Below are 27,130 nucleotides of genomic sequence, written 5' to 3'. Positions count from 1 at the left end.
AGGATACACTTTAGCAATACGCTTTGCATTTACGTAAACGGTTCCTGCGCCTTACGTTGATGCCAGACTGTTGATAATATCGCCAAGAGACTATCAAATGCGCACTGAGGCACCCCTAACGCTTATTGTCTTCTTACATTTCTTATTATCGCGAAAAGTCGATCATCGACCCTTGAGAACTACTTTCCACGGAAGGAGCCCATTCCGCACGCCCACCCACTTGATGGCAACTTATAAGCAACCTGTTTCACGCCCAGATTACTACGCCGAGTGGTGATGATATGCTGCTGTAAGAAACAAAAGCAATCTACATGATATTTGCTGCCCAAATGTGTCGTCCACGTGCCATACCCTCGAACAAGAGCTAGCTTAAAACACGGACGACTGTGGTAAACCGACTATGGTGTACTTGCGACATCAGGCCCCCGTTTGCTCAAGGCGCGTTGCGTAACGGGGCTATGACGCAATACTGCAATCCAGCGAACCGTGGGCCTCGCTAGGAAAGTGATTTCTTAAATAAAAACGAAAACGTCTGGAACTGGAGCTGAGGAACCATTTTCGTCCGATGTCGAAGCAAGGAATTCATTCTCTTTGTGCGTGTGGGGTGGTCATTTCTGCTGGGAAAATAGATTTCGTTCTTACAGTGCCTTATGTCTCGGTCAGTCGAGGCATTTCTAGCATACGAAAAAAAGAAAGACGGAACATTCGCAGTTAGCACGCACCTCTACATTTTACTCGGTGACGAGATCTGGGGACGCTATTTCTCATCACCAAATTTGGCAGATAAATTTCTCCAAAGATTGTGTTCACGGCCGCTCGCCTGAAGCGATACGTAAGCAACATCAGTCAGTTGTACATTGGAGATAATATGTGTTCAGTGCATGCGGAAAACAAGAAAAAAAAAACATTACCTGCGAAAGTATCCCAGCAAGACTTCTGTTTGACGTACCGCCGTTTCATTATTCAATGGAAAAGATTTTTTGAAAAACCTTTCCAAAAGCTTGGGTAGAATTTGACTTCCTGTAATTCTTTCCTTTGGGGCTACCGCACTGGGGGACAGCCGCAGGAACGCTTGGGAAGCCTTCTGCATCTTTCTGCGTGAAACAAAAGGAATTGCATGCTTAAATTGTTCTTAATACTTATTATGCTCACATAATCCTTCTTTGTGTAATAGATGATTGGTTATTCATATATGTAGCAGTGGACACCTTAAGTCCAATTTCCAAGATACTCATTTCATTTCACCTTAATTAATTCAAAAAAAAATCCTAATAGTTTTTTCACCGCCCTATTCATGGCCGATCTCCCAAAGTGGGCTGCGCCATTTCACTGGGGGAACAAGAACAAGTATCCCCGTGTAATGGTTCACCTGCCCTAACCATTGTTTCCGGGCAAAGAATGCTAGCGAATTGGTCGTTCGTTATTTCGCGAAGCCGTCGATTGGCTTCGCATTGTTTCTTTAGGTCTCATTGTGGCTTCACGGTTATCTGCGCGTCATTGCCATTCACGCTAGTCGATCATTGTCTTCGTCTCATGCGTCTTCATGGGGACTATCTGTTTTCTTTTTCCATTCATGATCTTGCGTCAATATTCAATTCCTTCACTATGTTAGAAATTTGCTTTTCTTTATATAATGATACAACTACCATGACCCCTGCGCATTTAGCGAACGCAATGTACATTTGTTTAAGTAACATTCAATTACCTGCAGACTTCGTTGATTCTGGAGAGCAAACTAGCAGTTCTAGTTGTGTTAGTTCTTTTTAGGTTTGCTTTCTGTGGTAGACTTTCCTGGCAATTTTAGCTATGACGTGCATTCAGCTGGAATAGCTGTAGATATACCAATAGTAGTACAGCCGTCGACACATGAAATCCGTACTGTTCAGCAGTGGTACTCTATAATTAACTTACCAGGAAGCGACGTTTCATAGCCTTGTGCTACCATCCTTCGTTGTCTGAGTCAAAACACCAGCCAGGGCGGACCAAAAGCTTCGAAACATGAGATGAGCCTGCACGTCAGAAAGTACACTTTTCTTTTTTTTTTTGCCAGACTCACATTATTTTCAATAGATTGGACGAAACATAACCAGAAGTTTATGTATGCACTGGAAGGTCACCACTTTTAAGAACCATGCATAAAGTGTGTTAGCAGGGCTCCCTCTGAAGCCGTAAAACGCCGCTTCGCTTACGACGAGCTGCGGTTCTTGGTATAGTAACTCAGCGCAAGAAAAACCACAGAGACAAGAAAGCTGCACAAGACTAGCTGTTCTGCGCTTGTCTTTGTCCACCTTTCTTGTCTCGGTGGTTTTTATCGCGTTAAGTTACTACTTCAATTATAGAAAACCAACTAGGTCAACAGTCAGCTCTTCGACGCGTAGAATACTGTTCTTCGGCCACGTCATCAGCAACTATGGAGCACGTAAACACGATCTCAGTTTGATAAAAAATTCGAATTTAAGCACTCTTGTTACTTTTCAAGAGACATATATAAAGCGATGTGCTCCTTGCCTTCTCAAATGATAATGCGACGCTTCTTGAATATCAAAACCGATGACACTTATTGTTCCAGAAGGAAAGCCCTATTTACCGCTCAATTCACAGAGGAAGAACAGAAGGCGATGGGACAGAGCACAGCCATGACAGCTGTATTTCGACGGGAGCGAAATGCGAAACCGGTCGTGTACGTTGACTTAGGTGCATCGTAAAGAACCGGAGGCGCTAAACTGTAACACGAATACCTTTCCTGCGGCAAAATTTATAATGTACTGCAGTATCGGTTTATTAACCCTTTACCTGGCAAGATACAAACAAATCGGCATAGTAGCATGTTTGTATTGGTTTATTTATCTTGTATGCTGAGAAAACACACGCTAAATGAAATATGAAACGCTTCTTCCTAAACTGAGCGAAATGCTGTATATAGGTAACAGTTTTGTCAATCGAGCTGCCACTTCAAGGTAACCGTATCGTTACTGTACGAATAATGGAAAAGAGTAAACAAAATTTCCTTGTTCTCCTCAGACACAGAAACATTGCATTGAACATTTGAACGCTGAAGCAACACAGTGTGCTTCTGTTTTGCTTGCAGATAAACCACAGTGTTCTCCTAGATAACGGCTGAAAGGGAACCCAAAGGAGGTCACATTTCTGCCGTACCTAGACAACCAGCCACAACATTTTTGGGCATAAGCATTTAGAAAATTTGGCTTTGTTTGATGTGCTGTATTTCGCCTTATTGCGGTGATTTACCCCATTGTCGTACTACGCCCCTTGTCAGTAACGGGGACCAATACGATACTTTAGGTATTCTTTTGCTGTAGCAGAAAAAGCATGACCTTGCGTAGCCTATACAGAGACGTAGGAAAGTAGGTGCGGCAACAAAGTCAGCCCGCGAACATTTTTCGTGCCTGCTGACTGGTTCACGTACCATTTGAAATTCAGATTTTTTTTGTCAGCCGCATTATGACCATTTAAATGAAGGTATGAATGCTTCGGTAACAATGGAATACTTGCGCTACATCTTGCTGCCCTATCGATATACCGCAGAAAAGCATTTTCATTCAGGGCAAGTTTTACTGGAAAATGACGAACCGAGCTTTGTATGGCAATGTGGGCGAGCTGCCAAATACACGTTTTCATTAATGCACACGGGCCCTAATTCGAAATGTATTTTTTACACTCTGTACTTCATGTAGGTGCAATATCAACCGAATAAGCTTTGCCCGGAATTCATTAGCCCCACCGAAGGCGGAGTGTACAATGCACGTCACGAAAAGAATGCACCAACTCTTGGCTGACAACTCAACGATTTTGTTGAGAGTCGGGGTGTATTGCCTACAGGACATGTAACAGCAATACCACTTTGAAAATATCAGCGTGCGTTCTTGGACAAGAAAAAAATGTGCTTGTATAAAAAAAAAGGGAACATTTTCATAGAGAGTAACATATTAAACAGAGAGAGGCAGCTTAGTTGGTGGTCGATATTGAAATGCATCATGTAACCGCGCAAACAACAAAGGACAAAGAAGGAAACATACAGGACATCCGCGCCTGTCCTGTGTGTTTCCTTCTTTGTCCTTTTACATGGTTACATGGTGCATTCCAATTTTCATAGAGGCATGAATGTGACCAGCGCATGCGCCCAGCAGGAAACGACGAAGCCTGCAGTTTTTGTGACAAGAACAACTGCTGGTGCTCATTGCTTGTATGTTTTGTGAACACTTTTCAGCAGCTATATTACAAAATTTGGCCCTTCTGACTCAATAAAAGCTTTCGGAACTTGTTATTTTCATGATTTGTTTCCACTAGAACACAACGCATTTCATTGTTACCATTAAAAAAATTTTTAATGTCCCTAGCCAATACCGTGAAAATCTAGCGCGTAGCGCCAAGCTGATGCGCAAACTTAAAGGCAGCTTCGCCACTCTCATTTCAATCTTACGTCCCCTCTCCCTTACCGTGACTTCTCTCACGATAAGAGCGGTATTTTCTTGCAAGTTTAGAAGGATAATTTATTAACACAGAGTTATCTTCCTCTTTAGTGTCTTTTTAAAGTAGACTGAAAACAAAACTGAAAATTTGCAAACTTTCTCTCACTGTCTTTTTAATTTTATCTGTCGTTGTCCAGTAGAGTTCATGTGTAATGAAAAAAAAAAAGAATTGTGAGTTTCTTCATCTGCCTACTTCGTTCAAGTTTGGATCAATCATTGTCTTACGCAAGGCCGATGGACAATCAGTGATGTCACTAGAAGTTCGAAAAACTAATATATATACTCGCTTCGAGTATCGAACCTCACTGTATTCATTGGCTTCGACAGAACGGAAAAAATTAACTCTGGGAAGAACGATAGGCGGGAACAGACAATAGAAGAAGTGATTCGTGAAATTTGAAGCTGAACTCTGGAGATAGGACATTCTAAATGAAGCAAGTGATGCAGGATGAAAACAAAGGCTATATATCCGGCCTGATCTATATTACGTTCTTTTAAATGAAAGGAGAAAAAGAAAACAGGAAAGGTCGAACGAATCAACGCTCAATGAAACAAACTTATGCAAGAGAACAGAATTTTCAGGGAGGAGCACAAAATATCCAAGATACCAGAAAAGATGACAAAAACGACAAATGAGATGTGGATTATATAAGCGAAGCGCTCAGCTTCACATTTTACTAAATACCTTAATTTTTATTTTTTCGTGTCGTAATTGAATAACGTACGAAAAGGTAGTACCGAATAAAGCGAATCGGTGGGAATAACGTCACAACTATGACAGATGTCGGGCTGCCCGGCGAGCATAACACCAGCAAGGATAGAAAAATCAGGCCGTGACAGGGATGTTATAACCTAAGAGATAATTTTTACTGGAATGAAAAAAAGGAATACTATTGTCGCAGTCGATAATTTGACACTTGCGCATTTCCTTTTCTACCTTTGCCGTATTCCGATTATCAGAGTAAACTAAAGTACGGGCTGCGAGACCGAGTGTCACAGCACGCGCAGTCCGATCTCAGAGGCCATGATTAAGGTCAAGCCTGCTTTGTTGAAATCAAGCCTTTCTTCAACACATCTCCCGATCCAAATCAAACCAACGAAAGAAAAAGCGTACAGTGTGTAATGTTAATGAATGCTGTGAGAATGTCGAATTCAAGGTTTGCCAGGATCAATGGAAGTCAGAGTGCTGGATTGACACGTAGAACAAAGACGACAGATGACAGCGCACGTCCTGACGGCTCTCTTGTCCGTGTCAATCCAGCGCTACGACTTCAATTGAAGCAACGAAAAAACTAGCCCAAAAATCTGCACTTCTGGATTGCCAGGATCATCAACCTAAGGAAGAAAGTGTTAACGCACACACGCACACACAAACACACACACAAAAAAACGTTCAGTGCGTAGCAGAGCTATGTAGGGACAATGACGAAAAGAGACGACACAATTCTCCGTATGCCTCCGTTGCGATGGTAGACAGTGAACGTATTCCAACTCGGCATATAAGTATTCACGTAAGACGCCTCCGCGTGCTCGAAATAACTCCTCTACTATGACAGTAACAGGCTCTTAGAAATGTGATCACCCCCTTCTCAAAACACGTGATGGCGCACACACATACATAGAGAGAGAGAGAGGACGCACCCACATAGGTACGTACCCACACATACATAGACATACAAACAAAGAGAGCGAGAAGCATAGACACAGAACGAGACCACGTACACGCACAAAAAACACATGCGCACTGAAGCTGACGCGCGCCCTTAATGTGCGTTGTGCGCGCTGGCACTTCCCACGTGTCTCATATTTCACGCGTGGATGCCAGGCGACAGATTGAAATTGGATTTCCTCTAACTCGGTTTCAAAACATTCAGAAGTGCAGGCAAAGCAAACGTGACAGCGATGCCCTGAGGGGCTCGTGTAGAGAGAGAGATAAAAAAAAGAAGGGAAACGTTTTGCGCGGCTTCATAAACTCGATCCTCACCTTGTGTCTATCTTCATCACACAGTGTGCGTGGCCCATTTTGCGGAGTCAATCTTCGTAGAAAAAGATAACAAAGGCAACTTGTTTCTACCCTTGTGTTTGTTGGTCTTCTTGTACCGCGTTATGACGCTATACAAGCCGTCGTTATCGCCATCGCACCAGGTTCAATTTCCAGTGAAGCATGGCGTTGGTGCTGCTGTCGTTCTTGGCTGATAGAAACGTGTGTGTGCCTTTGCGTGCGTGCGTGCGTGCGTACGCGCACGTTATCGGTGTCCTCAGTCTCTCGGTCTGAATCTAAGTTCGGATAGACGATGGGTGTAGAGTAGACAAGCGAAGTTTTTACGCTTGCTACGCTAGTGTCATGTGCTTCCCTTGTGGACAGAGTTTAGCATAAACGGTCGCGTCCTCCCTTGTCGAGGGGGCCGGGGCAGTTTCGCGTTTGTGTTGGCCCGTGTGTTACTGTTAGTTGATCCTTCGTGACGCAAACTGACCTCGTGATCCCGCAAGCCGCGTACGCCGTAATGCTCTGTCGTTTGTTGCCAGAACGGCCCCGAAAACGCGAACGATCTACGCGATCGTGAAATTATAGATTTCCGAGCAGTTGGCAAAGGATAACCAAGCGCGAAACTGTCGACGGAGGTAAATTTTCTTTACCCACATCTACTTCTGACACGTGGTGAATCGAATGTCCCTCGCATGAGCAGTGAGAAAGGCCTATAAGCTTTGTGCATGCACTGCCACCCAGTCCGCTCAAGCTCAGCCACTTTCTCGAGGAATCGCACTACAGAAAGAAACTTATGGATAAGCCCTTAGTCACCATGCACAATAGCGTTTTTTTTTTATAGAAACACCGATAGCGTGTACAGCTGCCAATGCAAATGACAACATATTATGCATATTTCGCAATTTGCACCCGCGTTATTAGATTATTCGATTAAAATTTTAATTATTTTACGTCCCAAAACCACTTTTTGATTATGACGCACACCGTAGTGGAGGACTCCGGAAATTTCAACCACCTGGGGTTCTTTAACGTACACCTAAATCTAAGTACACGGGTGTTTTCGCATTTCGCCCCCATTGAAATGCGGCCGCCGTGGCCGGTATTCGATCCCGCGATCTTGTGCTCAGCAGCCCAACACCATAGCCATTGAGCAACCACGGCGGGTTTCGCTATGTTGCTATAGTACAAGTTCTTACGAGTGTATTCTATCCTAGACTTTCATGGAATTGCCCTCCTGGAAAGTTGCATTGCGATGAGCAGTATAAAACCAGAGACTAAAATGTAAGTGAAGCGAATAAAACGACTGGTTTACTAATAGCACGACATATTTAAAACTTAGTTTCATTCACGTTTAAATTTACCTGGTTCGTATTTAGTCATTCTATTAAATACTAGCGACGCGTGTTTGCCGAAGCTTTAGGTTCAATAAAACTAAAAGAATAAAGAAACACTCGTGCCATCTCTGTAGAGTACTACACCAGGCGTCTGGGGAGCAAAAAACTATCAATAACATAAATAAACATGCAAATAAGAAACAAAATAGGCCCTAAAATTGACGCTTGTGGTTGTTCATATTTCATAGACAAAAGCATGGTAGACGAAAACGCTTATACGGATGGAGTAAACCTTAACAGCTATAAACTTTTACGCCAACTTGACGAGCTATTAGTTAAGTCAACTATATGGAGATTCCGTAAATTTATACTGTTATTCTCTGTGCGACTTAACAAAATTAGCTGCTTTGGAGGGCAAGCTTTGGCAAGAAAACATATTATTATTGGGTCTGATGAGGCTGAACAATGCATTTCCTGATAACACTTATGCGCACGTTTTATATAACGGTGAGGGTGGCAGAGAGGCGGAGGGGGAGCTACTTCCCGAAACATAGCTATCTTTATGTATGGATTAGGCTCATTTATCCCCGAAGGGAGTTCTTTCGGTTGTTAGCTCGCACACTCATGAGCTAGAATTCCTGTTTTATATCGTGTTCGAATTCTTCCGAGGGCACCTGTACGAGAGAAGGTACAAATAGAAGTCAAACGGACCGCCAACAGAGTGGCGAAGCAGGCCAGCATAATTCGGGGAATTAACGCCTAACAAAGCGGATAATCTTTCACCAAAGCTGCATGCATAACGCTAGGTTCCGACCGCGAAGCACGCCAAATTATCGGTGTCTAGTCGCAGTTTTGCTCTAGGACAAAATAAACGTAAGTTAAATTAAGGGGGATTTGTGAAACATTTAACAGACGCATATGCCCGGCCTAATAAGCTGTATACAGTGCGTATATAAATTAAAAACATTGCCATGTTATTGTTAATTTTTAGGTTGCAGGTCACGCTATTCCTGGTAGTCTGCCTATGTGCATAATCTTGGTTATCGAACTCCATTTACGAATGTTTTATTTAGGCAAACCTGCCAGTTACCAAGTTGTCGTTCTAGGCCACATCCGATTAAGCAACAGCTAGCGTTTTACATACTCATGCAATTATATATCTGCACCTCAGAAGAAAGCCCATGGCATTTTCACACACACATACACACGCACAAAAAAAAAGAATGACTACACATTTCTACACCCACCTCGCAGCTCTCGCAAATGCACGATCTACGAACGAACCGTGTATTTAATCTAGTTTACTGCAGTGGAGTGCGTCACAAAACAATGATGAAGTTAAAGGAAGAGTATCGTTTAGGAGTAGCCATGAAGTAGCTTACTTCGGCTGTGGATAATAAAGGTAGCCCAGAAATTAACCTTTAATTGCGACTCAAATGCATACATTCCGTTGGACTTATGGAAGTGTCCTTGATTGACAGCCTGTGAAATCAATGTTTTACCTTTCGTTGTGAGCTTACGAGTGATGATTAAATGGGGCCGCATAGGAAATACAAATAATAAAGTGCTAAACACGACCGTTTACGGAATATTTCACTATACTACTCTCCAGTTTACTGACCCACCGAAGAACATGACAGCGGGTTTTGAAGTGGACAAAATAGAAGCGAAGCTGTAAGGAGCCAAAATTTTCATAGACGAGAGGCTTCTAATGTTGACAATACGGCACAAAAATGGCAGACAATGCCATTCTGCTAGGCTGGGTCCCTGAGGAAACTGAGCTCCGGCAGCACTTTTCTGCGGCACAGTTCATCACGCACTTCTGTCATTCATCACCACTCCCACCGCGCCACGGACATTGTGGCATGCGTAACAACAAAAAACTGCGTCATGAATACCCTAGCTAGAAGCGCTACAAGAAGACTTGCCTACGGGAACTAGATGCTTCAGTATCACTCTAACCACGGCTAAAGAACCAAATTGTGCAGCATTACGTGCCACAACCATGAGCTACCTGTTTATGAGGGCCACACAAATGTAAACAACCTACTGATGACAATGATGATATAGTGGCATCCTCTTTAACATAGGGCGGTTGCAAGCGGTCACTTAGCATGAGTGTGTTAATCAGGTATGCTACACACGCTTTTCAATCTAGCATTATTGTATACGCAAAAATGCTTACAAATCGATAGCGCCCTCTGATGGAGCGATTTTTACGTTGTGTGCCAGCGATGGCTTGGCAGACCCTGGGACACACATAGGCAGTTGTGTGGGCTCTCGAAGCCAGGCAGCCGTAGCCGTGCGTAGCCGAGTGCTTACCTGTGTAGGCACTGAGCTACGTCGTCAGAAGTCGTAAGAAGTCTGCTTGTTTATCTGTTCTGCATGTGCCTGGGTGCGCTAGTGTCAAGGCGTTCATTGGTTTAGCATTTCGCCCCTTGGTCGAAATATCCATCAGTGGAACGAGCATTCATCCGAAACGTCATCTCTCTCTCTCTCTCTTTCTCGCTTTCTAGTGGCACGGCACAATCAGTAGCACATTATAACAGCAGAATAAATAACGAAATAGTGGAATGCAGAGAACCGCCTATAACTACGAAGCATTACGAATGCCATCTACTTACATATGCCCTAATGCACGCGTCATTTTCTTTGGTGAGGGCAGCAATCCACCACGAAACAAGCAGCTCGCCACACGACATACATGCAGTCGCAGAACGATTGTCTTATGCTTGACAACTGAACTGAAAAAAAAAACATGTGGCACGCGGGCAATATGAAAGTTGAAAGAGAAGAAGAAGACTGATTCGTATCGCGAGCCCCGTGCAATTGCGCGCTCGCTCGTGACCAAGCCAGAAGAAGAAGCCTGCGACCCGGTAAGTCAGCATGGTGGAGCTGCGTGACATTTTCACAGCCCTATTTTTTTCTTTCCTCCTTCTTGCCTTCCTTTTTCTGCATGAAACACTCGTTTAGGAACAGCCCCAAATGCTGACGAAGACAGAAGCATGTCTATTCAGCTGACTAAAGGTAATCGCTTCGGCAACGCGTGCGAATAGGCGCCGGTGTGGGTTGCGCTTTCGAAGACGAGGACATGGTAAAGGCACACAGATAAACAACAAACTGGAGCGAGTACAAAACGGGTATACCGTACCTTACTGTGTCCGTGCCTTCAAAAGTGCCGCCCATACCACTATACGCAATTCCATCTCACCCGAAAAATGGCGCTCTTACGAGTAGACGCTGTCGGAGCAGGCGGGTTTCTTTTTTCCTCGAGGCTTTTGTTGGCTTATGGCTGGATTGTGCTGTTAGCTTGCGTCCTTCTCCAGCGGAAGGGCGATTTTGCTGGCAGGCGCTATTGTAATTCGCTTAGGCGTACGAGCTCATTCTTTCAGACAGGCCTAACTGCACGTTAGCATGGTAAATGGTGAGGTTTTTAATGTCCCGAAACTGCAGAGCAGGTCGTGAGGGACGACGACATTGAGGCCGGCTCCCCGTTAAATTCGACGACCCGGGTTTCCTTAGCGCGCGCACCCGACACTCTGTACACGATTCTTCTCGCATGCACCGTATATATAACGTCACCCGTTTGCTTATAGCATAATGAATAAGGTAAGACTGTAGGGAACCAATGGGTGTTGTAATTTCTCTTTGCTTAAGCCAGGCAGACATCAGAGCCACATTGTTTTGAAAAAGTACACGAAACGGGTTCTCCGCTTGAAGATGGTCACGTTGAGTTACAAAAATTGCAGTGCAGTTTGAGACTACACGTTCACGCATAGCGGCCACCCACAGCGTGCTGGAGTATATAGGATCGCATGGGAAAATTAACCCTTATGGCGGCACATTAAATCAGAAACGTAGGGAGTCAGGGCTGACCGTACTGACTGGGTCTCTCATATTTTGCTACAGTCCTTATGTCGGTTTCTCTCGCGTTAATATATGACTCGTATAGGACTAACGTTAATCCAGGTATTGCGCATCGGGCGAGTTGCTTTGGGCGATTGATGACCTTTTATTTCTCAATGTGAAGGCCTGGGTGATTTGCTGCGTTTAGGGATGCGGAATACTTTTCGCCTTATTTTCCTTAACGTCCACGTAAATCTATTAGGACAAGCCTTTTTTTCTGTGGTCTAGCTCTACAGAATGCAACGGTATACGACGCGTATGCTCAAGGCGCATTGGGACAGCCGCTGCCGTGTTTCTCACAAAACGGGGGCAGTTGTCGCGAGGCGTTTCTTTGGTGCGCGTTTATTTACTCGTGGTTTTTAGAGATTCCGCCAACATAATGTGTCGCACGGTAAGTCGGCGCGTTACGGAACTATGGGAGTGACGATTTGCGCCAAAATTTCATTTTTGTTTCCTTGGCAACATCCATGCACCGCAACGTACGGTGCCACCGCCCTCGCAAAGCTTACTCAACCACGAGTAAATTGATTGCGCACGGGTATTATACGCTTCCCGGAAACGGCCCCTGGTGAAAAATGGACCAGCGACATTGTGGGGCAGACCCTTGCGCCCGTATGAGCAGACTGACGTGCCCAAGCCGCATGTTGCGCTACACTTCATTAGACTCGTATAGTGTAAGGCAGAAACCTGGAGGCTTACGAAACGGGTTCTATTGAAATTGAGGATGACACAACAAGCTATGGAAAGAAGAATGATTGGTGTAATGCTTAGGGATAAAAACAGAGCAGATTGGGTGAGGGAACAAACGCGAGGTCATGACATCTTAGTTGAAATCAAGAAAAAGAAATGGGGCCTGGGCAGGACATGTAATGAGAACGGAAGATAACCGATGGTCATTAAGGGTTACGGACTGAATTCCAAGAGAAGGGAAGCGTAGCAGGGGTGGGGCAGAAAGTTAGGTGGGCGGATGAGATCAGGAAGTTTGCAGGGTCAACATGTCCACAATTAAGACATGACCGGGGTAGCTGGAAAAGTATGGGAGACGCCTTTGCCCTGCAGTGGACATAGCCAGGCAGATGATGATGATAATGTAAGAAACCGTCACCGTGAAAGTCCGAAGCGTTTCGTTTTCCTGTTTCCACCTTACATCCTACGGCGTAGTAGCGGCTGCCTCAGTCGCATCAAGTGAGCTTGTATATACGGTAATATGCTCGCCTCTATTCGCAGCCATGGACTTCCGGCTGACGGAGCCCCGGCTGAGTCCCGCGCAGCAGGCGCTATTCATGCGAGTCGGACTCGTCCTGCTCGCGCTGGTGGTCGTCATGACCACCGTGCTGCTGGTGCTGACCCGCAGCCAGCACGGGTTCCCGCTGCGGCTACGAGGGGGCGCCAGCGCGGCCGGGCGCTTCCCGCGCCGGGCCGCGCACCTGTGCAACACTACCTCCTGCCGCCTGGCCGCAACGCTGCTGAAGGCGAGTGCACACGGGCGCTGTATCACGGTTGTTGTAACAAAGATTGCTACAGTTCTGAAAGGTCTGTGCAGAATTCGCTAGCTGCAGATCAAAAATCAAGACGGGGGCCGACACATGGAGTAGGCACTGTGGTATAAAAGTTACAAACAGGGCTAAGGTGCCTCAGAAGGGCTGGCCTACGTTTCGATAAGTGGGCCTATCTTCGCCAAAGGTGCCTTTGATAAAAAATAGGCCCTTTTATCGAATCGTAGGCCTGACTTGCCGAGTCATCTTATCCATGCTTATAGCTACGCATCAAGAATTTCTGACAGTTTTATTTGTTTCAAAACGAAAAATACAGGCAGTATATTCGGAGAAGGTCCGAAGAACAAGCCTTGCTGTTGTTCCCGTCATCGAAAGCGTAACCCATATCAGTACACCAGAAACAGCAATTGCTCTGGGTCTCTCGCCCATTGACTATCGTGAACAGCGAACGGCTCATGGGCAATGTGCTGGACTGACCAATGTGGGGTGAACAAATGCCGTGTAAGGTTGGAGCCAAGTATAAACGTGCAGACTTCACTTCGTTACACGTATAAGACCGCAAAAACAAGTTTCTTCTCGAAGCTTCGGTTCCAGGGTAAAGCTTGGCTTGTGCTGAAGGCATGACCCTACTACGCGCAGGGAAGCTCTACCGATACGCACACGCCTAAAGTGGACAGGGGACACTGCTCTAGTCTTGTGTGCCCCTGGTTGAGCTACACCTTGCATATGTTGCTGATGAACACCTTTGCCAAACTGAGTTGTAATAACGGCTTTATGCTGTGATTGCGCTGGTAAAGAGGCTTTCTTTTTTTTCTTTCGATGCGTGATTTCCAGCAGTCAGTGTTCTACCAAGACATTTGGTCCACGCAGGTGATCAAGTACAACACTGCTTCGTTCATTTGCCGGGAATCGGAGTATCGTGCTCATGATTGGATTTCTTTGTGTTAGCCTCGCTGCCAATCAAACGATTCAAACTAGATTTGAGAGCGAATTCGGGTTAAGCATCCTTGCTCATAGCTAAGAGCTGTGTGACAGTACAACTCCTGAAATCACAAGCGCCATAGAACCCACATTGAAACCAGAGAAATGATCGAGGACAGAAGCACTATTCTTGATTTTTAAGGAACCTTTACTGTCAGCCATTTTATCGTTACCATTAGATGTTTTCTAGGCAAATTTTCATCTTTATTTTAATTGCGTCCGGAAGACAGGGTAAGCAAGTGAAAATGAGAGATATTGATAGGGAACAGCCGCCACAGTGTGGCTGCACTGAGCAGGAAGAAGACGACGTGTGCCAGCTTGATATAGTGTCGCCATCTTTGCCACCGTTGGTCTACGTGTAAATATATTCTACATAGACTTGTACATCAGCTACACGTAACAATATGACCAGTGGAAGCCAAATCCGCAACCTCAACGTGATGTGTTCTGTGTTCTACGAGTTTGCTACAATGATAGCTGGCCTAGACCCTTTTGCAAGCTATGTGCATGCAATTTTTTAAATGTTGTACTGCTTTGTCCTCCTGTAATAGATTTAATGGTCACTAGGCCTTGAGGGGAGTGTAAGGTATTACTGCAGTCCCATACATGAATATTTTTTTTGTAAATTCGCTTTAATAAACAATGTTATTAGCATAGCCAGCGTTAGACAGCGCATTATCTGTGTCCATATTGCGTTATACCACTCGGGTGCCGAACCCGAGACCTATAGTGGTCAGGAGTAGTGCGCCGTAGCTACCGAGTCATCGTGGTCGCCGATTTCTTGCGTTATCAGAAGCGTTGTCGCCACAACGCGTGTAATCAAACGTGGCCACGTGAATGCCATTTTGATGACCTTCGAGATGGCGCGCTATACGCGTCTCCGATCCCGGAGGCCCTTGTTCATATCAGCACATCACCTTGCAGGAAACGCTGGGGCGCCGCGGCAGCCCGTGCGACAACCTGTACGCGTACGTGTGCTCGGGATGGTTGCAGGGGCCCTCATTCACCAGCGCGCACGACAAGCAGATGGCGCTGGTGACGTGGCACGCGCGCTCTGGGCTCAGGCGCATCGCTCAGCGCGCGAACACCATGGCCCACGCTATTGCTGGCGAGCGGTGAGAGAAAAGATAACCTAGATCACTAGTGGAAGCACTCACATTCCCTCTGGCCCTTTCACGTTTACTTACTTGCTCGGTCACTCACTTTCATTTGTTCCGAAAACCAGGCGTTGTGGCTCACCGGCCGTGGTGTGACGCTGCAAAGCACGAGGTAGCGGAATACAATATATATATTCTGGGGTTTTACGTGTTAAACCACGATTTGGTTATGAGGCACGCCGTAATGAGGGACTCCGGATTAAGTTCCACCCATTGAGGTTCTTTAACGTGCACCAGATGCACGGGACACCAGCGTTTTTTTCTTTTCATTTCATCCTCATCGAAATGCAGCAGCCGCGGCCGGGATTCGACGCTGCGCCTTCGGTCTTAGTAGTGCAACGCCATAGCCACTGCGCCACCACGTCGGGTAGGTCGCGGGATCAAATCCCGGACGCGACAGCCCCATTTCGATAGGATATTGCTGCCCTAAAGTTTCTGAAATTCAAACAGCCTTCTGAAATATAATAATTCTTTGAAGAACGGTGAAAAAAAAAGATCATCTGAAATAAATTTGTTCATTCACGCTATGCACAGTGGTGAACTTCGATAGATGGCCGGAAAGGCAATGTCAAAAATTCATGGATATGTACGTTTAATGTTTCTGGACAGTGTGCATTTAAGGCTATGATTCGGAACGTTACGCTAGTTGCAGTCGACATGAATTTTATGCATCCAATTGGGGTTATTCTTACCTACATGTGACGTAGCCTGAGCGTGCCACCAAGCCAGCAGCCCCTTACCAGCAGTAACCAGCAGGGTCCACTGGGGCATGGCCAGATGACGTCGAGCTCGGCCAAGGCTGCCGTGCTGTACAGCCGGTGTCTGGCGGCTTCGATGGAGCACCGCGCCGATGCCCTGGTCACCTTCCTACAAGACCTAGGCCTCGGCACTTTCGATGACCACGTCGAGAACCCGGTCGAGCTTGCCATCAAGCTCGACCTATATTATGACCTCAAGGCGAGTCCACAGGAACCTTTGTCACTTGCACAGAGAAACGAATGCAGATACGTCGTAAGTTCTCTGTGTAAGTCACATAACACTGTTTCTCATCGCTACTTCCTGGCGCTGCAAACAAGGCGTTTTTCACGCACTTGCAGCAACTAAGACGTGCAGCTCGGATATGTGTAAAACTGTAAGCGGGAAAGGATAATTAAATTCTCATCTCTCATAATATTGGACTACCGTAAAGTGCAGCGCATCATCATGACCTGGACCGTCAAATTTCGAAGCCCTTTAAATAGGACGGATTTTTTTTTTCTTAAAATGGTAAGAAAGTACGCGGTCCCCAGGCTCTGTGAGAATCGGCTGATGTGAAGCTTTCATTGCTACTTTCGAAAGAGGCTGTTCTTGTTCAGTTACCATTTGGAAGCATAACGCACGCGGCAATACCTGACATGTTTACACCGCAATACCTCGCTCAACGTAAACTTGAGCTGCTGCAATACCGCAGACATGTCCGACACAAACCAGTATGCCGCGCACCGCATGCATACCCACCGAGCCAAATTCACCGTGCACAGGATATTTCTCCAAGTGCTTTTGCACATGTAAACGACAATGTTAGGCACCACTGCTCTCTCATCATCGAATAACGACGCCACCCATGTTCACCTTTACGAGCAAGCGTATTCGCTCGCATTCAAGGCAGCGAAAGCTTCGTTTCTGAAGCCTGTCCTGTATAACCAGTCTACGCAATTGTCTAACAAGACCTTGAGAGGTTCGAGTGTCCTCCTATGTCATTTACCTCTGCAGTAGTCGTCGCGGCACCCTGAATTTACAACTCAGCAGCTGTAGTTGTAGCTCACGACGATATCGTCGAGCACAAGGTGTACAGGGACGGTGGTGTGCCAAGATTTTAGTGCCCGTTACAGTATAGGTGCGTACGGAGTTATTCTGAAGCCCTCTGCTATGGAATACATCAGGGCCGCTGTGCGCTTCAGGAAGTAAAACATTATCAGTCAGCCCCTTTAGAGCACAAGGACGCGGGTCCCGTTCCCGGTCGAGGCGGCAGCATTTAATTATTCGGACTCAATGCAAAAATACTATAGCGTGCTTAGACTTAGGCGCACGATATAGAACGCCCAAGTCGTCGAAGTAAATCTGGAACCCCGCCCCACGGCGTTTCTCGCAACCAGAGTTCAATAATACCAATCTATAAACGAGCCATCATCGAAGATAAGCTAAACCGGGCCATCAAGCCTGTCCTCCGAGTAGGGTGCTCTTGAGCTTTACGATTCATTATTCATCCTGCGATGCCAACAAAGCAAGTGCAGGCGCAGGCACACAGTGACAATGTTGTATTGACGATTATCCATGTGCCATAAAACCATAAAACGATATCCACAAAACCAAGACGCAGAGAAGGATCTTTCAGTGCTGATAAATATGAACATACGCCATAATAAAAAACAAAAACCACGAACACCCAGAGGAACCCGGCCCACATATTTTGGCGCGTTCATTTTGCTTACGGACATTTACCATCTATCGCCGAACTTTTAGGCTTATTGTGACGACACCTCTGGCAACGCACTTCTTCTTTGGCTTCATGCAGACGCTGTTCGACTTGCGTCGTCATCCGACATGGCGGGGACAAGATGGCCAACCGCTGCTATCCATGGGCCGTCGCAGTGACCTTGAACCGTGGCGCCGCGAGAGGAGTCACATGCGCAGGGACCAGGCATACCTGAAGTTCATAAAGAGATACCTCAACGTAATTCTGGTGCAGGTGAGTGCAGGGTAACGCAGTGGTGCCGGTTGTTGTCACTCGCTTCCGGCTAGCTTGGGGATGAAGACTCCGACCACGTAATATCAGCTAAACAGCGGAGCACGGGACCGCATAAAGGTAAACAAAAAAATTAGGAGAAGGCACTCTGGTGCTGCCACCACTCAGCTACAATAGTGGATGATGATTAATACATGGATTTGTCTATTCTTCAACCTTCTCGATTGAGACGTTCTTGTGGCGCTGCCTCTTAACCATTTAACTGGCAGCTCAACAATTTTCTTAACCTAACGAAAACATCTGCAGAAACAAGAAACCTAATATATTAGTGTGTGCCTCTCAATTTACACCTGTGTGTGTGTCTGCTCAACAGTGGCATTCACAAAAATGTCAGTCGTGAGCACCAGCAGATCATCCACTTTTTAACGCACGTGGGGGTCATATTCTCGCCAGTGCGATTTTTTGTTTTGTTTAAGCAAGCTGCTATTTTTTTATGCCCGCAGAGGTACAACTAAAGAACATGAATTGACCTAGCCAAAGCAGGTATCAAACACCAGTTTGTGACCATATTGACTTCCAACCAGCTGGTCAACAGTATTTTTGACCTACTGTATCTCACTTAGTTTTTAGACACTCTTCATTATTTCAGATGGTGTGTATTTGAGCAATATAAAGGAGAAATGAAGTAATAAAAATATTCTAAGCCAAGTCTCTGTTGTCAGAGGGTTAAGGATGATCTTTCTAAATTTGAAAGAAAATCATTATTCTAGACCAGGCACGTACCCAGGATTTTTTTTTCGGGAGGGGCCCACCACCTCCATTATCATCATCATCATTATCATCATCATCAGCCTGTTTTATGTCCTCTGCAGGACGAAGGCCTCTCCCTGCAATGCGATCTCCAATTACCCCTTTCCTGCGCCAACCGATTCCAACTAGCACCCGCGAATTTCTTAATTTTATCGCTCCGTCTAGTCTTTTGTCGTCCTCGATTGCCTTTTCCTTCTCTTGGTAGCCATTCTGTAACCCTCTAATGGTCCAACGGTTATCTAACCGGCGCATTACATTACCTGCCCAGCTACATTCCTGTTGATGTCGATTAGAATATCATCTATACCCGTTCGCTCACGGATCCAAACCGCTCTTTCTCTCTCTTAACGTTATGCCTAGCAATCTTCGTTCGATCGCTCTTTGAGCTGTCCTTAACTTGCTCTCAAGTCTCTGCCCCATATGTCAGCAATGGCAAAATGCACTGTTTGCACACCTTACTTTTCAATAATAATGGTAAGCTTCCAGTCAGGAGCTGGCAATGTCTGCCGTATGCGATCCAACCTATTTTTATTCTTCTGTGAATTTCCTTCTCATGATCAGGGTTGCCTGTGATTAATTGACCTAGGAAAACGTGCTCCTTAACAGTCTCTAGTGGCCGACTGGCGATCCTGATATCTTGTTCCTTTGTTGTTGTTGTTGTTGTTGTTGTTGTAGCCTGTGGCACGTGTGGCTCCTACCCACCATGGGGGATTGGCCAAGAAATGGGTGGATTATTCCAAAATAATATAGAGCATAAATTTCCTAATATCTAAGCGAATAGCATTGAATAGGGTTGAATTACCGGCTAAAATAAAATCAGGAAGGTGCTGGTGAATGAGGAATAATTAATTTAAAAGTAATAGAAAAATAGAATTTAGCAGGGCATTCGTTTAGATTCTGTAAGGAATGTTTGGACAGCGAAGCATGCATCCCTGTGGCTGAATCCCAAAGTGGACGCCCCGAACGAAAGAATTGCAGGTTCTGTCAAGTCCAGGCCAATTCTTCGAAATGCTATCTCCAACAATCTTTTTCGTAACGCAGCAAAGCGGCGGCAAGATAAAAGAAAGTGCTGTATCGTCTCCTCCTCCTCCTCACAAAAAGAACAAAGGGGAGAGGGAACCAAAGCCGACCTGCATAAATATAAATTTAGGGAGGGAATGCAGCAGCGTAATTTGGTCAGGCAGACCTCAAGCATCTTTGTGTAACAAGATTCGCTATGCCAGGGAAATGCCAGGTGTTTATACTCTGGAGAAGCTGTCAAATGTGGGTTTCTGAGTTTCTGTTGGTTTCAAATGTGGTTTCTGTCAAATAGGAGTTTCTGTATCCTGTTCATTACTGTTTCTAAGTGAGGTATCGTGACTCCTCTTGGTACTGTATACAAGTAAGCTTAGGATTTCCTCTGCTTTTACTATATCTTCAATATTGCTGATGATATTCCCCTTTTTACCTTTTAGTGCATACACCATGGTTTGTCCTATGCCAGGTTTCTTTTTTACTGATTTCAGGCTGCGTTCATTTTTTACGGCTTCTTCAGTGTTTCTCATGTTATCGTTTCGAATATTAGTTATTTTCGCCTTGTTGATCAGTTTTGACAGTTCCGCGAATTGCGTAACGCTGTGCGGCCGCCAGTCCCATACAACCGCGTAGAGCGCAGGACTCTGCAATTCTAGACGTACTGCGCTCACCGCGAAAGGTTAGAAAAACACCCACATAAGCACAGCAGAGAAGTGGCTACGTGAGGCGGTTCGACCGATAACTGTAGAAGCGTCATTCAAAACAAGTAATTGTTCTCCACTTCCGGCGGTGTTTTCTCTACTTCCTTTTTCAATAAAAAGATTTTGATCCATAAGTAGTCTCATAAACAACGCTTAACTATTTTATTATTCGCTTTTGCTTGCAGTTTGGTTGTTGCCTTGGCTCTCTCCCTTAGTATATCGCTGAATTTCTCAACTCCTTGCGATTTTTGTTTCCAGTTGCCAATTTTGCACGAAAAGTGCTATATAGTTAATGAAAAACAGACGAGGTAACGGGCGACAGTCATCTTGCTTATGGGTTTAAGGGTTATTGCAGGGTTTCATGATGGACGCTCTTTCACATTATCTAATTTCCCACCTTATCTAACCCATATCACGTGAATATGGTTCCAGGCATCTGCCAGCGTCGCGGCGAGCCGTAAATCAAGAAAATAATGAAGAAAAGGGAAACGTTAAACGCAATTGGCGTTTTCTCCGGCCTCAAATCGTTCCATGAGAGTACAGACTAGCTGAGTAACAGCCGCATATCTCTCCTGGACCCAGGATCAGCCTAAACAAAGAAGGTTGAACTAACAAAAGCAACAGCTATGCGCGTGACGGTTGAATAGATGATGACAACTGAACGCATCTCCAGTTAATCGCGTGGGTGTGGAATCTATGAGAAACCTGTCCTTCACGTTACAAGAGGTGCCGATAACTACCGCCGTCTAAAAGGAGTGAAAAAGGCAGCGTAATTCTGACCGATGAACTGCTGTCAAGTCTCAACATTGATCTGGTGGCGCTTTAGGAATGTGTGAGGAGTGGTGGCGTGAGTGGGGAAGGGGGGGGGGTATGCCACTTGATTTAGGGGGGGGGGGCCGGGCCCCCCCGGGCCCCCCCTTGGGTAGGTGCCTGTTTTAGACGCATGAAGGCAAAAAGTTTCAGCACGCAGGCATGGTCATTGTGAATTGTTTCTTTATAAAGCAATATTTTATTGATAGTGGTTCAATTTACAAAAAAAGCGGTGCCGTAGGTAGAACGCCAGAAGGTCGAATTTTAGGCAAATACATGCTCTCCCAATCTTTCCCGTGTTTTTCAACCACAAAATTTGGGGGCTTTTTTTACAAGACACCATTACCAATTGTGCAATCAGTACCTCGTTCGCGTCATGTTCGGCTCAAATGATGGCTGGAAGGATGCAAGTCTCGTTTCCATATGTTCGACCACCATTTGTTGCATACAGGTTTTGCCCCACCGCTGCCGCAGTGCTACTGAACTCGCAGATGACGCCGCGTAGCTTTTAATGCTGCGTTGTATTTCCCTGAGGGCGCGTTGTGGATCTGACTTCAACATGCACTTGCTTGTTGCTTGCTTTTTTTTAAAGCGTAGTCATTTATTCGTTCGTTCGTTCATCAGCTATATTCATCCGCCCTACGACAACTATCATTTGCTTCAGCCTATTTTATATAGTCAGCCATTTTATGGCCACTGTACGACCAAGGCCTCCCACAGCTATCTCTAGTTAATGCCTCTCGTAAGTTTAGTGACTCCCCCATACACCTGCAAATTTCCTCTCCTTATCACACCATCAAATCATCTGCCGTCGTCAAAAGCATTTGTCCTTCGCTTGACATCCGTTTTGTTTGCCTGACAGACCACCAGTTACACAGCTGCACTCTAATATAAAAGATCCGCCAAACTACACTCTCGTTCTTGTAAGCTCAATTAGTACAGCAGCTGCACCAATACGCTCTCAAACCCGCACCACCGTCTTATTATCCCTTAACGTTAGTTTCATTCTTTTGGTATGGGCCAACTAGTCGATAAATACCTTCCACTCAAGGAACAGAAAGTGATTTTGTCTAGCCAGCCCAAACCGTCAATGTCGCCAACGCGGATACAGAAGACGTGACAAGGCCTTGCGCATTCAGCCGCACCTGTCTGTCGTTACTACAGGCTAACATTAGCGCCGACACCAACGAGACTGCGCGCCAAGCTCGCACGGTAGACCGAATCGCGCGCCGCATCGCGGGCACGGAAGAAATCGTGCTTGAGATGACCGCGCTCATCCCGGACGATGACCCCAGCCAGTATCACGCCATCGTTCCTCTGCTGCCGAGCGGCAGCGCCTCACTGTGGCCGCCGTCGCTAGCAATCAACAACTTCAGCGAGGTGGCCGTGGGCCACCCGGCCGTGCTCGGCTATCAAGACTTTCTTCTGTACGACCTGCCACCCTTCGACGCAACCGGCTACGTCACCTGGGAGCTGGTGCGTCAGCTGCTTCCGCTGGCAGACCAGAAGTGAGTGACCCCCGACATGGTAACAAAAAAAAAGTAAAGCTGACGGCTTCTATGTGATCGGGATTAACCAAAAATCAAGCAGGTTTTTTTTTTTCGATTCTCGTTACCCGACATTGGGAGAGTTTACGAAAATAGCTGACACACATTTTGGGAACACTCCAGGCAAACCGGTACAAAAGAACGCAGAAATCGTACGAAGGCGTTAGGAGTTCTGGTGTGCAAAAGCCGCTTGAAAAGGATATTTGTGTTCTGGTTGTTTCGTACTTTGCAAAGAAATGGGAATTGCTCACTACACATGGCGTTGGCACAGTGGCTCTTCTGCTGCGCGCGGGATCGCTGCTTCACATCCTGCTACTTAGGCAGCTTTCCGATGGAGGAAGTACGCGAAGGGAATACAGGGCTTAAACCTTCTAGAGCAACTAGCGGGATACAAGACTCTCGGCATTGCCAAACTGTAGACTGCTTTCGACCAACTAGGTATGTATCGGGTGGCCCATCATCCGGCCCCACTGCAAATTTTGGTATCACAGTGGACGCTACGAAACACCGTCTAAGGAGAGTTCTTGCCGAGAGTTTTTGAAATCGGTTTATTATTGGTCGAGATGGAAGAAACCATCTATCGTGCTACCACCGCCAAGACTCAAGCGTCGCTACCAGCGGAGACTCTCCCTCCTTCTGCTTCGACATATCATTCCCAAAGCGCTGTTCATTGCCCGCCTTCTTTCATAGCGTAGACGAGGGACGTCCTGTACCCTGCCTCCCCCTTTTTGGAGGGAAGCGGCTAAGGGCTTCACTCCTGATAAATCCCAATAAATCCCTATAATAAATCCCAATAATCCCAATTATCCCGAAAAAGCCCAATAAACGCGTCAGGCAGGGAGATACGATCTCTCCAATGCTATTCACAGCGTGTTTACAGGAGATATTCAGAGACCTGGATTGGGAAGAATTGGGGATAAGAATTGCTAAAAAATACATTAGTAACTTGAGATTCGCTGGTGATATTGCCTTGCTTAGTGACTCAGGGGACCAATTGCAAGACATGCTCACTGACCTGGAGAGGCAATGCAGAAGGGTGGGTCTAAAAATTGATCTGCAGAAAACTAAAGTAATGTTTAACAGTCTCGGAAGAGAACAGCAGTTTACGATATGTAGCGAGGCACTGGAAATGGTAAGGGAATAGATCTACTTGGGGCAGGTAGTGACCGCGGATTCGTATCATGAGACAGAAATAATCAGAATAAGTATGGGCTGGGGTGCGTTTGGCAGGCATTCTTAGATCATGAACAGCAAGTTGCCATTATCCCTCTAGAGAAAAGTGTATAACAGCTGTGTCTTACCAGTACTCACGTACGGGGCAGAAGCCTGGAGGCTTACGAAAAGGGTTCTACTTAAATTGCGGACGACACAACGAGCTATGGAAAAAAGAATGATGGGTGTAACGTTAAGGGATAAGAAAATAGCAGATTGGGTGAGGGAACAAACGCGAGTTAATGACATCTTAGTTGAAATCAAGAAAAAGAAATGGGCATGGGCAGGACAAGTAATGAGGAGGAAATATAACCGATGGTCTTTAAGGGTTACGGACTGGATTCCAAGGGAAGGGAAGCGTAGCAGGTGGCGGCAGAAAGTTAGGTAGGCGGATGAGACTAAGAAGTTTGCAGGGCCGACATGGCCACAATTAGTACATGACCGGGGTACATGACCGCCTTTGCCCTGCGGTGGGCTTAACCAGGCTGATGATGATGATGGTGCTAAGGGCTAGTTCCCCCCAGGATCGTGTCAGTGTGTCGACACAAAACTCCAGCCTTCTTCTCCGGCGTCCGCGTACGATGTCAAAAGCGTGGCAGTTTGGGCGAGTTGGTATGTCATGACTGTCATGGCGTAAGATGTCTTCGTGCCATCGAGTATGCTCCGTGATTCAGGCGACCCTACTAGAATAAATCGTCATTTCGTGGGCCGATCCCGAAGGAAGTGCGATGTCGGGCCAACCCGCGGCGGAGGTGAAGCAGGCGTTAAGCACACCCCATACGCGGGCCCATCCCGAAGATAAGTGCAATGTCGTGCACACCCGCGGTGGAGTTGCAGTTCGCCATTGAGGGCCCTACATAAGCAGCTTCCCTGGTCGTCCTTTTTCACAGCGTGGAAGGACACTGAGTTTTTCTCTCTCCTTTTTCTGGCGGCGTTGCGACTTCCGCATTAGATCATTGGTGATTGACTGACGAAAAACGGGCGGCGAAGAGGCACTTGTGCATGTGACTTCGACACTCTGGGTGGGAGCGCGGCTCCCTTGAGAGAAAGGCGCGGGGCGTTTGATTTCAAATTTCAGCTGTTCTCGCGTGCCAACTCGATCACCACCGCGTCATGTGCAGACTGCACTTGTTGGTTTAAACGGGACAAGTCTGGTGAGGGGTCCTTTAACGTGCCCGCGAGGCTCGGTGGACAAGCGTTTTTACGTTTACCACCTGTAATGCTGCCCATGTGGGCGGGAGTGAAACGCACGACATCGTACAAGGTACCCGCTGTTATTTGAAGTCACGAAGTAGCTCGCTGTGAAGTAAAGAATTTTCAGAGTGCTAGAGAATTGAAATCTGGGGTTTTACTCGCTCTAACCAGAATGTGTGGTTACGAGGCGCGCCGGATAGTGAAAAAGTTCTGTTTAATTTTGTAATCCAGGAGTTCCTTAGCGCAGACTATAATAGAAAGGTAAGTACAAGAGTGTTTTTGCATTCTGCACCTATCAGAACGCGGCTGCCCCGGTGGCAGTCGAACCTACGACTTCGAGCTCAGGACCTCAACACCATGGCCACTGGTCTGAAGAACTGAAGGCTGCATTTGACGAAGTTCAAGAACATTTTATTGAACCCCAATGGCTCGAATATGACAAGCTGCTTTGAAATCTATGACGTCATACATTACTTATCAGTAATGGTGTCTCTGTCATAAAATTCAAAATATAAACTTCGACCTCAATTTTTTTTTCTTTTAGTTAAGCACCTAGCTGTTGCCGCGAACTTTGCGCATATCTTGAAGAAATACTTATTCAGTCGTAAACTCATTTAGCGTTTCTCTTTAGCGTACACTTTAGGCAAGGGATTCAAAACACGCGACTATCACCTATTCATCGCATTTCCGTGTCTTATCTCCCAAGGTTTTCGCACACCACAAGCGAGGCCACCTGCTTCGAGGCCGTGTACCGTATCATGCCTTACCCGAGTGTCATGCCTGGCATGGAGGCGTTGGACTCGTACAAGGGCTGGAAGGAAGCGGAGCTCACCTTCCGAGACGTCGCCGAGGCCCTGGTCAGCTTCATGAAAAAGCAAGGAGTCGCTGTCCAGGCCCAGTGAGTGAGCGTATTGTCATTTCGCACTCACGGTGAACTGCAAGAAATATCGCCAGAAGTTCGAGTAACGGTCGTAACCCTTTACTGGTATTTAATGGTTGACAGGCTCTTAACCGGGAGAGTATGTACCCTGACAAAAAAGCTACACTCGAATAACAAGGACGGCGGCGAGCACAATTGTCGGTAGTCGAAAATTTAAGACTCACGGATCAAGCTATCGCGCTGCTCGCCACCAGCGCTGACACTTTGCGTGCCCACGGCAACACCATAACAGACAGCCTAGTGATCTGAGGAAGCAGTTTTCAGTAGCTTGTGCAGCGATTTCACGTCAGTAATTTCACGTTTCCCCTTAAGGTACATGCGTCCAGATTCTTTGGGTGGGAACCGGCGTCCTTGAACGTATCAGCGCATGCGCTTTTTCAGTGGGTATGAGTACATATGTCCTCAGCTTGGCTGGACGTTTATAGAGCTGAAGCGAACATTGATAAAGGCCTGCGTCTGTTACTATAGACAAAAAGGCCGTATCGTGCCTCCCTATCGAATGGTGTCAGCACATTTCAGCTGCACGCTCAAACTGCTGCACCGCCTGCTGGACAGTTCTGGTTCCGCTAACAAGACCCTTTCGCTATAGAATTAGTGACAACATTCAAGAAATGTAGGATATGTGGAGGGGCATCGTCCAACGAGCGATAACTTGATAACGGTAATCTGGTGAAAAATGCGACCAATGGAAAGAAAAGAAACCATAAAGTGTCGTACCACAATTACTATAGAGAACTGTGGTGCTAGCCTCAAGGGGAGCTCCGAGCAGGTCCGTTCAGCCGGCACAGGAATTATGGTTAGCGCATGCGTTAGCCTAAACTTCGCC

The 27,130-nt window shown here is 46.2% G+C and overlaps 1 protein-coding gene and 1 long non-coding RNA gene across 3 annotated transcripts in view; one reads left to right on the top strand and one right to left on the bottom strand.

Moving 5' to 3' along the window:
- Window positions 1-614: 614 nt before the first annotated feature.
- Window positions 615-10,538, bottom strand: LOC139061349 (uncharacterized). Its single transcript, XR_011515379.1, has 4 exons — window positions 10,436-10,538; window positions 1,912-2,009; window positions 912-1,094; window positions 615-820 (listed from the first exon to the last, which is right to left on the bottom strand). It is a non-coding gene; the product is annotated as an uncharacterized lncRNA (long non-coding RNA).
- Window positions 10,539-10,615: 77 nt separating this feature from the next.
- LOC135908293 (uncharacterized) overlaps window positions 10,616-27,130 on the top strand; it is a 33,597-nt gene continuing 17,082 nt past the window's right edge. The window contains exons 1-7 of one of the 2 annotated variants that reach the window (XM_065440047.2): window positions 10,616-10,687; window positions 12,945-13,189; window positions 15,119-15,309; window positions 16,059-16,308; window positions 17,906-18,079; window positions 22,576-22,919; window positions 26,071-26,262. In XM_065440047.2, coding sequence (XP_065296119.1) covers window positions 12,947-13,189; window positions 15,119-15,309; window positions 16,059-16,308; window positions 17,906-18,079; window positions 22,576-22,919; window positions 26,071-26,262 — 1,394 coding nt within the window. In that variant the 5' untranslated portion in view covers window positions 10,616-10,687; window positions 12,945-12,946. Of the gene's footprint in view, window positions 10,688-10,716; window positions 10,839-12,944; window positions 13,190-15,118; window positions 15,310-16,058; window positions 16,309-17,905; window positions 18,080-22,575; window positions 22,920-26,070; window positions 26,263-27,130 lie in introns of those variants that run through there. The other variant, XM_065440046.2, reaches the window with a different exon arrangement.

Source organism: Dermacentor albipictus, chromosome 6 (assembly GCF_038994185.2).
Source record: "Dermacentor albipictus isolate Rhodes 1998 colony chromosome 6, USDA_Dalb.pri_finalv2, whole genome shotgun sequence".
NCBI lineage: Eukaryota > Metazoa > Arthropoda > Arachnida > Ixodida > Ixodidae > Dermacentor > Dermacentor albipictus.
This window is presented reverse-complemented; position numbering and strand designations above follow the sequence as displayed.